A 13,211-nucleotide genomic window follows, 5' to 3' on the forward strand; every position below is an offset into this window, starting at 1 on the left:
GGACCTCTAACAGCCACAGCAGAGGGACAGACACACCAAACACAGGATTCCAAAGCAGTTGGCTTTAAACTCCTTGGTCCCTGGATCCCTTGCATTCCTGCAGGTGATTAAGACCCACAAGCATATTTATTTGGGTTTTATTATGTTTTGTTTATTGTGCTAGGAACTAAAACTCAGAAATGATTAAACTATCAATTTATATTATAATAATAATAATAAACCCACACACTTTGGCAAGTGACTCAGTGACTTTATGCTTTGGGGTTTTGTTTGTTTGGGAGCCATTTTGCATTTTTGAAGCTCTTCTTACTGTTTAACTTCATGGCAAACATCAGCATCCCTGTGTCTGCTCCTGGTTTCTGTGAGGCAAGCCAAGTCACAGAGCCTCTGGCAAAGCTCACTGTATTCTCAAGAGAAAATGGAATAGAAAACTGAGCATTTTTATGGGTGTCCTGAAGAAGGGAACATTAGATGCTACATGAAGGTCAAGATCACATCCAAACTGGCTAAATATGTGATCAGAGACCAGACCCAAAGCTGATCAGCACAGAGTCTCAGAATTATGTGAAGAAGAAGAAGAGGAGGAGGAGGAGGAAGAGGAGGAGGAGGAGGAGAAGGAAGGAAGGAAGGAAGGAAGGAAGGAAAGAAGGAAGGAAGGAAGGAAGGAAGGAAGGAAAGAAATTCTAAAATCTTAGGAAAAAAAGTCACCAATTAGAGAGAAAGGTGAATGATACTAAATTCTCAATATCAGTATTTGAATTCATGAGGCTCCAGGAACATTCAGAAGAAATTACTCCAACTAAGAATCTTCTGTCGCATGACATTGTCAGCCCAGGTGAGGGGAGGAAGACTGAAGAGTGACCTCTTGTCACCATCACTTAGGAAGCTTCCAGAAACGGTGTTCTCCGGAAATGGAAGGGCACAGAGCACCCAACAGAGGCAGCAAACGAAGGTGATGGATCACCAAGACGGTCACAAAGCTGGCCAACAGCTGGGGAATGGCCCATGCTGGGCAGAATAGTAGAAAGCAGGCTCCAGAACGGAAGCCATCCCGCATCAGTACACCACCAGGAGGGATCCCACCCGAGAAAATGTTTGGTTGCAGGGAATTGAGGTTTCTCCTCCTCACACACAGTTTGACGTGAATTAGTGGGGTGTACTTTGAAAACAAGCGAAAGACATGGAAATGAGAAAGCTTTTGTGACTTAAAAGGTTAATTTTTGTTTGTTTTTGTTTTTCAAAACAGTATTTCTTACTATCTTTGGAAATCACAATAGACCAGGCTGACCTCAAACTCACAGAGATTTGCCTGCCTCTGCCTCCCTGGTGCTGGGACTAAAGACATGTGCCACCACTGCCCAGTTTAAGGTTAATTTTTTAAATTTTTTTCAAATGCCACAGTTATAGTACTGAAGAGGTAATGGTTCTCCTTTTTCTTTAGCTATGCTTTTTTTCCCCCATCTGCACAGGGGTAAACATTTTTGCTAATTTTGTTTACCCAATGATATAAAAACAAGTCAACAATCTTAAAAATCTTAAAACAGATTGTTTTAACTCCAGGGAAGCTATGGTTCTACAAGAAAGGAAAAGATCATAGTACATGCTAAAGTTAAACTAGGAATATTATTTCCATGATATTCTCATTGTCTTAAAGATGTGGATTTGGACGTTTGATCTATTCAGATTGCAAAATACATTGGGTTAAGAAGATTAGGGGTTGGTCTTTAAGAAAATGAAGCAGGAAACACTAAAACTGAAAAAAAAATAATGTAAACCCATCGTCGGAGTTCTTAGAGATAGAGACCTGATTCAACAGGAACGATAGATACATCTCAGCAAGGGCCACTGAGAATTCGAAGCACAACACAAGGAATGATTTTGCCCTTAGAACTATTTGTTTTTTTATTAAATGTATAGCACATAACATTTGAAAATAAGCACCTGACATTAAATCTTACACTGTGCAGGGAATGCAACTCAGAAATGTGCCACTTACCCCAAGAATATCTTTCAGAATTGTATGCAACATTGGGAGCTTAAACGGTTAGTTAGATCGCTAGCCACACGGAGTGGTGGTCCTGCTGCTAGAGGTTTATGAGTATATGTTTCAGCAGAGAGGCCACCTCTCATGGAGTATCTGTCCTCTGAAACACTCCCTTTATTGACAATTTTGTTAGTGTGGTTTGAGCATCTTAGTCTTCAAATGCAGCAAGAATTCACTGAAACTGGGAATTTATCCCACTTTGCTTTGTGTGTGTGTGTGTGTGTGTGTGTGTGTGTGTGTGTGTGTGTGTGCATGTATGAGTGTATGCACATACATACTGGCACCTTGCACAACATGGATACCTAGGTCCTTCTTCAATGAGTGAATGTGTATGAGCAACTTTGGCAACTGACAACAAATGTCTGGGAAATAACTCTTATGCAGGAGTATCTCTGGTGGGGGAACCAGTCTGTGTCTAAACTCCTGCTCCACCCATGATCTTGGACATCTCTTAACTAAGCCTTGGACACAGTGGTAATAGACCTGTGTCCCAATTACCTCTTTGTAAATGCCATTAAAAAGGTTTAAACCTTTAAATTCCATAAAATGTCCTCAACCTAAAGACTACTATCTAATACTTCCTGGCTATGTGTTTTGTTTTGTTTTATTAGTGAACTTCTTCAAGATCTGGAAAACTGTGAAAATGATCCTGTGGCCATAGCAGAATGTTTTGTGTCCAAGGTAAGCCCCATTCATTTTTCAGGGCCAACCAAGGCAGACAGCATGTGCAGCTTGCTTTTGTTTTAAAGTTAGGGTCAGTGGTTATTCAGTGTTGAATTAAGCTAGCTAGCCAATCATGAACTTTTTTGTTTTCCTAGGTGTGTGTGTGTGTGTGTGTGTGTGTGTGTGTGTGTGTGTGTGTGTGTGTACAGTTATAGAGAAGGGGGCTGTTAGCTCTAGTATTCCTATAGTTTGTATAGTAGTTGGATAATGTTATTAATTCTTTTCTTGGAAAGACTTAAAGTTTGATATGGGAGAATCCAGATTAGAGAATGTTTTTTAAAAAAATCCATATAGATCCATATACCACACCTCTAAATTCACTCCAAAAATTCCCAAGAATCTACATGTTGTGTTATGTGTGGTACTAGTCTGGTTGATGCTGTTACCCTTTAAGGGGTAAAGAAGAACAAAAGTGATTTCCTAAGTCTTAAAAGTACCCTGGGTTTCCTATTCGTCTTCTGTGTCGCTAGTGGTTCAGAAAATTGCAGGACATGGACTTGACACGAAGACAGGTGCCAGCAAGTTCATGCTCTGAGCTTGGAAGGCTGATATCCTGCAGTAGTGCCCATGTGCCATGCTGTGTTTGGCACACATAGAATCCTGTCTCATTCAAGTTTCACTTTGAGACTCAACAACTTTTCTATGGAAAACTTCCAGAAGAAATCAACTTGCAGAACTACTTTATGTGATTTCCGTATGAAGGATGAAGTGGGCGAGGTTGAAGCAGGTTCATAGTAGTCCTTTGGAACCAACCATCCATTAGCGTCTCATTTAGAGCCCTGAAGAGTCCAAGATGACTAAGGTGTTACCCGAGCCTTTGCTGGCTCTAGATTGTTCCACACAGTTAGCTCTGGTGGCCACAGACCCATCTTCGTGGCTGGGAATTCAAAGTTAACAGCTCTCCGGGTTTGACTGAAACCACTAAATGGACTCAGTGAGCCCGTATATAAGCCCTCCTGTCTTTCATAGCTTTGTGTGTGTTCCCTTGTAAAATGTTGGTACACACATGCTTACACACACAATATTTTTTCCGTAGCCACTCTCTTTGTAATGGATTCTCTTATAGGGTAGGAAATGAAAGAAATGGAAGCAGGGGAAATGCTGTAAAAGCAAAAAGAGCCTTCCAAAGAAGATAGGCATCTGCACAATACTGGCGTCTTAGAGAATACTCGGCTCCTACTAACAACTGTAGTCACAAGCTGATTAAAGTGCTTCCAGCGTTCGCTTAACTCTAGCTTAATTGCTCACATAAAAGTTTGTTTATGTGCCTCCCTGCCAACTCCCAAATCTCATTTTTCATTGTAATATTGCCAAGTTTAATTAGAAGACCAACTTCGGAGCTCGACTCTTTCACACGGGAGCAGGAGTCGGGAGGGCGTGCCGGCTCTGTGCGGCCCACTTCTCGCTCAGCACCCTGACATTTAGACGGGGTTACGTCTCTCTGAACCGCCACCAGCTGCTCTTCTCAGGGAGGGATGGAAAATTGCTTTAATTGAGAGATCATTAGCGAAAGAGGTAAAGCTGGCAGTTGACTTTGCCTTTATGGGAATCGCTGGTGCTTACACAGAGCACCGTCTTTGGCCTGGCTTCTTTGTGTGGTGTGTGTGAGCTGATGAAGTCCTTAGCCAAAGAAAGAAAATACTGTTTTGTCTTACTGACTGCTTCCAGAAGAATCAGGAAGGCATTGAGGGACAGCAATAAGCGTTCTCTCCTGGGCCTGATGCCCCGTGTGTATTGATCTGCACTCAGGACTCTGGGAACATCTTGAAAGACTTGAGCTTGTCCCCAGATTGCCTTCTCAGACACCCTCATGCTCATCCCTCACTGGACTGTCGGCACGGCTTACTCTGGGCAGCTGAAGGAGAGATTGCCTGACTTCTTAGTTCCCCTTAGCCTCCTCTCCCTGCTTGCTCAGTCGCCTCCCATGAGCGCTCTCCTTCTTTCATAGCTGAGGAGAATGAGAACTCATTCACACAGAAGGATGCAACCATTACTCACTGCACATAAATGCACGTGCGCATGCACACACATGTATTTACGTAATACACACAGATCACACACGCCACATGTTAGGATTATCATCAAGAAATTTCTGGTGTTGAAAATCCATGTAAAGTCACTATCATGTTCCCCATATGCTACCTGTGTCCTGTCCAGAAAATGTCACTGGAACCAAAGACTGTAAGGGAGATGGGGGAAGGGAGTGTGTGTATGTGTGTGTGTGTGTGTGTGTGTGTGTGTGTGTGTGAGAGAGAGAGAGAGAGAGAGAGAGAGACAGAGAGAGAGAGAGAATTTGTGGCAGAAAAAGCACTAAAATCACAGACTTCTTTCCTCTGTCACCCATTCATCAGCGGTTGGGTGTCCTGTGTGTTCTCTTTGGCATTCCTGTACCCCAAAGCTTTGCATTTTGCATAATTACCTCATTTTGCTTGCTAGTTATAATCTAAAATAGTTGAATAATTAGAAAGTAATATCTGCTTTTTTCTAATTTGTATAGTATATTTCCCTAAATGCATCTTTAAAAGGGTTTGAGCTGGCATTGTACAGTGAATAATGACATTTAAGCATTAACAGGCTTAGGGACTGTTGAAAATATATATGTATATACACATATATATGTAGTGGCATTTCACTTTTATTTTAATAAATAAAACTTGCCTGAATATCAGAGAGTAAAACAGCCTCACTGGTCAACCTTACTACCAGGTCGTGGTAACATATACCTTTAATCCCAGTATCCACACTAGTTGCCATAGAAGCTAGGTGGAGAGTACCTTTAATCCCAATGGTGCACGCCTTTGATCCCCAAATTAGAGAGGATTATAAAATGGGAGGAGATAGCTCTCAAACACAGTCCCATTCTGAGATTCCTGGACAGGATTGTCATTTTGGACTGAAGTCGAGGTAAGAACCAGTGGTTTACTGCTTTTTGGGTCTTCAGGTTGAACCCCAGTATTCATCTCTGAGTTTTTATTAATTGTGTTTCATGTATGTATGTGTGTATATGTGTGTGTACACATATATGTACATATACACAATGGATATGTATGTATGTATATGTATGCGTACATGTGTATCCATTGTTTGTAAAGTCTGCAGATGTTTGCACGTCTGCATTTAATCATCTGTTAAGGATATGCCCCTGATAGAGATCAAATATCTAGATCAGGGAGAGAGTCACAATGTCACAAAACTGAGAAGCCCTAGGGCCTGACTAAGCACTAGTGTGTGTAGGTTGACTATGTCTCAGCTGCGGTGCATCTTCATGCAACCCATTGTTTTCAGTGTGACATGTCCCATGATTCTAAAGGTCTCAGAGCGTGAGGAAAGGGAGCTGGATGCTGGTCTATCCCAGGGTGAGAGAAGAACCAGTGACTCCGAGTCAGTGTGGAGCAGTGGGGGGAAGCTGCAGTCAGCTGTGTGCTTGCTGAAGGACCTGAGGGAATCTCTTTGCTTCTCTCATCCCTGGAGCCAGGGCCATCCTGCATGGCCAACAAATGTCTAACTCAGTGTAGAGAGAATCCACGTGGAGGCTGTAGTGGGGCAGGTGTTTGCTAGTCTCATAGGTAGCATTTGCTGTGTGAACCTGTAGGTCCATGGCCCATAGAACCTGTACTTTATCAAGAGAGGTCAAAACTCAAAATATTTATATTTTCCGATGCTTAGAAGTAGACGGCTAAATTTAAGAATTATAAAGTACTATATTGGAAAATGTGGTATTTAAGACGCTGTTTAGACTGTAAGGAAACAGATTCAAACTGGCCCAGATACTATGGAGCAGAATCTGGCCGAATGGAGTATTTAGAAATTGGAATTTACCCTGTCACCTACCAATCCTACTGCCAGAAAGCTATTCATAGGATAAACTGACAAAATGTCAACAAGTCTGACATGATACTTGGCAGTGGTACTTGATCCTCCAAAGACTACAGACAACCTAAACAAAAACCTGCTTGAATAATCTTTTGTATGTTCAACTGAACAATGGAGTACAGTGGAGCTATGTAAGCAAATAAGAAATGTCTCCATACACTGCTTGGGGGAAGGGGAGGCTGTCAAGTGTGCCCAGCAGAAGCTTCTCAAAGCATGGTCCCTGTACCCGCAACATAAGCATCACAGGGGAGCTTGATAGAAATGCTTGCAACCAACTAAAGGAAAAATTGGGGTTCAGTCCAGTTATCTGTTTTCATAAACCTTCTAATGACGTACACTTAATTTCACTCCTACATGTGATTTGCTTATCTGAGAAAGGGATGTCTGCGTTTATAAACAGGATGACTGGAAAGATTTAAATTATAGGAGAAAGGAACTGGATGTGGAGGCTGAAATCTCAGAGAAGAATCAGGAGTTTAGGGTCATCCTCAGCTACATAGCAAATTTGAGGCCATCCTGGATCACATGAGACTCTATTTCAACAAACAAGAAAATTGAGGAAAGGAAGGACAGAATGGAACAGAATGAGTTACCTTCTCTGAATATGTCTTTATATGTAAAACTGAATTTGCATGTATATAATTCAAAAACCCAAATTAAGGCTTTAAAAATCCAGCTCTACACCAAGAGTAAAATGAAGCAAACACAAAAAGGTGTGCATGCAATTGTTGGGAAGCCATGCAAAGGAATTTCTAATGGACTTGAAAAATATGTGGTGGTCAAAATACACCCAACACATGTTTATGGTTATGTCCCTGTTCTCATGTGGAAATTATAGTCTGCTCTGGGAGGATGCAAGCAAGTATTAATGTTAGTGCCCTTGAGGAATGAAATTGCCAGGAGAAATAAAAGATAGAAGCAGGAATGTTCCAGAATAATTAACCCTGCAATTCTGAGGTATTGTCACCCTTATCCCAAATGCTTAGGACCAGACCAATTTCAGATTTTTTCAGGTTTCGGAACCTTTCATGTTCATAATACAGTATCTTAGGGATAAGATGCAAGTGTGAACACAGAATACAGGATTCTGGGTAAAGAGAAGTGGGCACAGATGATGGCCGCACAGGTTCAGGGGGCGGACCAGTGTGATGGGAACAATAGAAGCCTAACTGCTGTTGCTGGTGTTATTTTTGAATGAACGCTGTTGTCTGTGCTCCTGGGCTTATGAAAGTCTCTTTTGTTTGCTCGCAGAGTGAAGAGTTCCACATTTATACCCAGTATTGCACCAACTACCCAAGGTATGGCTTGGAAAGGGGTGGAGTTCTCCTCCCTTTGTTCTGTTTCAAGTCCTTAGATGCAGTGTCAGGCACTGTATGCCTGGCACTGTGCTGAAGACCAGGGGAAATGCAAAAATGCAGAGAATGGTCTGTGGGGATCTCAGATATTGTTTGGTGCCTTTTGGACTGGGAGGATCTGTGGAGCTGGAGCGGGGAAGAATCATGAGCGACGTAGAATAAGACCAGGAACATCACCGCACAGCTCCAAAAGGAAATTGACATATCCGTCTTGTTGCATAGGGCTATCTACTTCTCTGTTAACCTTGTACTATGTGTGCCATATTTGGAAGATGTGCTTGTGTAACATAACTGGGAAGAAAAGAAGTTCTGATTTTGCTTGATAAGATTTATGAGTTTTTCAAGTTTTATAAAGTTCAGAAAGGACGGGTCTTAAACAGTAGGCATGAGGAAGGCGGGCCTCCAGCCTCCAGAGGCTGTTGCCTCCATTTCGCTTGTAGCTAAGATTGGAGGTGGGAGAGCAGTTCAAGGAGCAGCCTGGACAATGTACTGATCACTGAGGAAGAGCCAATAGACAAGGCTACATGTAGCTCTAGACATTTCTTTTCTCTCCCCAAGACATTTATTGAGCATTTTTGTCCTCAGCAGTACAATGTTAAAAGCTATAAAAGCAAATGCTAAATAAGCATGCACAGTGATGCCGAGATTCTGGGGGATTAAAGGGATGCAGGACATCCACCCCAGTGCTAGAAAACCAATAGAGTCTTATCAAGTGCAAATCCATCACCACCCCTTCCTTCTTCCCATTTTATGGATGACCCTGCTGAGAGACCCATGACAAACTGACTCCACAGGGTCCTGTAGCTGACGAATGGCCCAGTGAGAATTCAACCAAGTTGCTCCAGCCTCAGGCCACCCACCATGGTATCTTCATAAAGTTCTGGAGCTTTCTGTGAAGTCATGATCAACAGACTCTTGCAGCCCAGCCAGAAAGAGGGCTGGGGTGACTTGTACACTCTTGGTCGATCTTGGCACAGGTCGTCCACAGGAATACAGTATTAGTAGAATCCTAGTGGCTGCCGAGGCAAGGAAGGGCAAACACCCCTAACCTGCAACCCAGAAGTTGCCTAAAAGGCTAGTGTGTAGAAACCAGCCTGGAGTTAAGAATTACTTTGAACCACCACTTCCCATTGTAAAGTTTTAGTCTTCTGTAAACAGTGTTCAGGATGTGACACCATGGTCATTCATGTAGATGGCCAGCTGTACTTACCCCGGGTTTCTCTTAAAACAAAAACCCCACATTGCATATTCAAGCATTTGCCATAATTCTGGTCTATAGACTCACCCAGACTTTGCAAGGTTACACTTAAGCAATTTTTTTCCTCTGATACAGAATGAACTATGGGATGTGTCAACTAAATCTCATGGTCTGTAAGCCAAAACGCCATGCAGCAGAGGAACCATAGAGTCAGCCCCCAGCCTGTCCACAAAAGTTCTTCCCAAGCAAAAGGGAAGCTGTTCAAACTGACAGATCAGTGAGGTGCTGGGTCTGACGGTCAAAGGGGCTGGCTTAGGTCTGTTTCTGTGCATTTCACTGTGAACATACCATCCAAAGACACAACCTCAATGTGGAAACTTTCCAAATCTAAGCTTCAGTAGGCTCTTCTAGTTTACTGGTGAAATCCTCCGCTTTGCCATCATGGGCTGTTTTGGGATCCTGGGAAAGTGAGCTCATGCGTTCTAGAAGGATTTTTCAGAACCTGTCGTTCATGCTGCACTCTTCCGTGCTTAGGGCAGAGCTGCAGAATCTAGGACCCAGCATTCCTGCCTTCAAGCAGCTTGTATGCTTTGGACGGGCAGAACCCAATTGCACATACCAATGAAATAGAATAATGAGGGTGATTAAATACCTGAGTGGGAATTAATATGGTATGGATTCGGTAGCATGGAGTGGAAACTAAAGACACATAAAGTAACAGGAAATAACCCCAGTGGGAGAGTTAAGGACAGTTTTTTGGAGATTGTGTGTTTTGATTTTGAGTCTACCTTTAAAGAAACCCATGTTAACAGAGGGACATTCTCAATGAAGAAGGCATGTCCAATTCTTGCCCAGTGTGTGACTTTCATGTCTACAAAAAATATTTCTATGCCTGTCTCTGGGCAGTTTGCCTGGAGACTTGATGGTCCTATGTCCCTGTCTTAGCAAGCCAAGAGTGCCAAGATTTTTCTCCCTACTTGAGACCCAGGCTGGTGATTCTAAATGTGGCAGGCACCCTTGGCAGGTGTCTTCTTCCTTCATGCCAATCACACCCCAGTGATTTCACTGTGGAGAGGGACAGGTAGGTCCCTCCCTCCTTCCCCAGGGGACAGACACAAAGGAGGTCATGCCATTGTCCTCAGATGCCTACCCTATTCCTGAGAATCTCCGGGAACCTGGAGTGTCCTGTGCCCTGATTTGCAGTAGATTCCAGTCTTGAGCAAGAGATGGGGCCACCAGTCCGCCACCAGGCTCCTGAACATCTGCACCTGATTCCAAAAGGCTTCAGAGAAGTGCCCAGGTCACACGACAAGGACTTTAAAATTCAGGACTCAAGGGAGAAATAAATCCATTTAAGCTGGTCTTTTCTAAAGCAGATAGCACAAAGGGATTCTAACAGGTTGATTGCAAGACTTTCCACGGAGTCTTATTTTATTGTTTGACTCCCTCTGACTGTCTCAATTAATCCTGGAAACATGGCAGAGACTTGGGGAAGAAAAGAATAAAATGATTCCCACCTGCATTCAGGTTATACCATAGCATCAGGATTTTAATTTGTGCAGGTGTGTGATATAGGATTCTATCAACTAGCTTGATGTGGAAGGGATAAGCATCGTTAGAACTGCTGCATTAAGATGCATTAAGATGCGTTGGAGCTACATTTTACTTTGGGAACTGCAGAAGGGACTCTAGCCCCCTCTTCTATTATCCTGCCGTGAGATACCAAGAAAGAGAAGACTGATAGTAAAGGGGGCAGCTGGTCAGAGTTTCATTGAGAAAAGTTAACTCCTAGAAAGTGGTATGGTAGGCACATTTCACAAGCCATCTGAGGCGGGTGACAAGTGAGTCTGTGCTAAATAAAGGAACTGTTTTGTCTTAAACAAGGGATGCTGTGCTTTATAACCTGAACTGGGTCCAGATGTGCACCATGAGAACTGTACAAAGACATCTGGATGGGGCACGTGTAGGGGCTAACATTCAAAACAAATGTCTCCTGTCAAGCTACAGTGTCCTGGCATGGGACTGTGTGTTCTTGGAGCCCAAACCCATGGTTCTATGCCACTGAGTTCAGTTCTCTTTTCTAGTTCAACCCATCCAAAGGGACACCTTTCTCTGACTTGCTCTGAGGGATTCTAGCCGGGAGCTAGCTCTGTGGCTACCCTGCCCCGTTTAAGATATTTCCACCAAGACTGGCATTTAAACCTCAAACACCCATGTAAAACACGACGTCCTCATGACAAAACACATGTGCTTCTCTTGCAGGTCTGTGGCCGTGCTCACTGAGTGCATGAGGAACAAGATACTGGCCAAGTTCTTCCGGGAGCGCCAGGAAACTCTGAAACACTCACTGCCCCTAGGGTCTTATCTCTTAAAACCAGTTCAGCGGATTCTCAAATATCATCTCCTTCTACATGTAAGTCTCGGCCCGTGCTAGAACTCTTGCCAAGGGATGGGGACTTGGGGTGTGTCTACTAAGTTGGGGTGGGGGGCGGTGCCAGAAAATGTCATGGTCATATGGAAACGTTTTCTACACTCATGCTTCACAACTGCTTTAAGGAATTCGAGACACTTGTGGGTTAGGGCTACAGCCCCATCGACACAGCCAAGCTGAAGGATTAATTTGAACTTGGATAGTGATAGGGCTGAGGAATGCCTTGTGCTGGACAGGGTCAGTGTCAGGCAGGAAGCTAGCATCTCAATGAAAAACAGATTCCTCTTCCTGTTTGGTCTTATTTCCATGAGACCCAATTCAGTGGACAGCTGGGAGGGAAAACTTTCCTAGACTGGGCCTCATGTGAAAGAGAAGACAAAGTGCTCGAGAGGGGGCGGACAGATGAACAGTGCCTTCTCTGAGTAGGGGCTTAGCCTCACTTCTGGCTGTTGACCCTTTCTAGTGGTTTCCACTACTTGTATAGTAGTCAAGAAGGCTTTGGAAATGAGATGAATGTAGCTCTCAGATTCACCTCTCATATTCTCTAATGAAGTCTGTAAAGATGGAGAAAATTCTATTGACGATCATTTGCATTCTACAAGTAGGATTTGCTTAGTTTTGCAGTATAAGGCGGCAGAACAGTGGGGCTTGAGGAGCAGAACCCTGAGGCAAGTCTGTCTGCCTCCAGATCACGTAAGGTGCAGCGTTCACTGTGGCTCATAGACATTCAGTAAAAATGAGATACTGTTTGTAATCTGCTAGTATGTCTACCAGATTAAGAATCTTTTCTAGAGAGATTTTAGAGGTAGAGGCAGGAGGATCAAGATGTTGGTGTCATTCTCAGCTAGACAGAAGGTTTGGAGCCTGCCTGTGCTACATAAGACTTTCCTTCAATCAAAAAATAAATAAAAAAATAAATAAAGGGATTTTAATCCAGAGCTCTGTTTTATCAGCATGCCTGGTATCTCTCCCACCCAGCTACTAATCAAACCCAGCCCAGTCTCGCTTCCAAGATCAGACAAGATCAGGCGTGTTCAGGGTGGCGTGACCATTGACTGTGTGTGGTGTCTCTTTTGAAATGAGTCTAGGTTTCTAACTGGGGCAATCATTTCTGGTTTGCTGAGTTCACATATGTAAAATTTTACCAGAAAAAAAATGCCTTTGTCTACTTGCTTAAGTAGCTTTTCCTTGGAGAATCATCTGTCGTCTTATGAAATAGAAATAGATATTATGGAAATAGTTCCTTAATTTTTTTACCCCAATCCTAATGACCACCTAGATTTAGTGGGGTAAATTTGCAAAGGTAGTGTCCAGACCATTCATGAAAAAAAAACACCTTCCAGAATACGTCTCTGCTAAACTATGTTAATATGACATATAAGACATCAGTCTTTTAGAGAATCAGAAAGCCATCAATCAGCAGAAATCTAAGATCTCAGCTCCTCTGAGCAATCAAGATCCTTTAAGAAACTTAATTGATATTTATGAATGATTATGAATGAAGAAATAAGGAAAGAATGGTAGCTGAATTAATCCCAAATTATCTTCTTGTTGCCTTTGAGGTGTTTTTCCTTTTACACATAGCTT

General features: G+C 42.9%; 1 protein-coding gene across 11 annotated transcripts in view; it reads left to right on the plus strand.

Moving 5' to 3' along the window:
• Positions 1–13,211, plus strand: part of Plekhg1 (pleckstrin homology and RhoGEF domain containing G1) — a 213,637-nt gene that overhangs the window by 171,474 nt on the left and 28,952 nt on the right. For all 11 annotated transcript variants that reach the window (XM_048419745.3, XM_048419742.3, XM_085688177.2 and 8 more), the window contains 3 exons: positions 2,656–2,725; positions 7,892–7,938; positions 11,456–11,606. In XM_048419745.3, the coding sequence (XP_048275702.3) occupies positions 2,656–2,725; positions 7,892–7,938; positions 11,456–11,606 (268 nt within the window). The remainder of the gene's footprint in view (positions 1–2,655; positions 2,726–7,891; positions 7,939–11,455; positions 11,607–13,211) is intronic.

This window comes from Myodes glareolus, chromosome 1 (genome assembly GCF_982192425.1).
Source record: "Myodes glareolus chromosome 1, mMyoGla1.1, whole genome shotgun sequence".
Taxonomy (NCBI): domain Eukaryota; kingdom Metazoa; phylum Chordata; class Mammalia; order Rodentia; family Cricetidae; genus Myodes; species Myodes glareolus.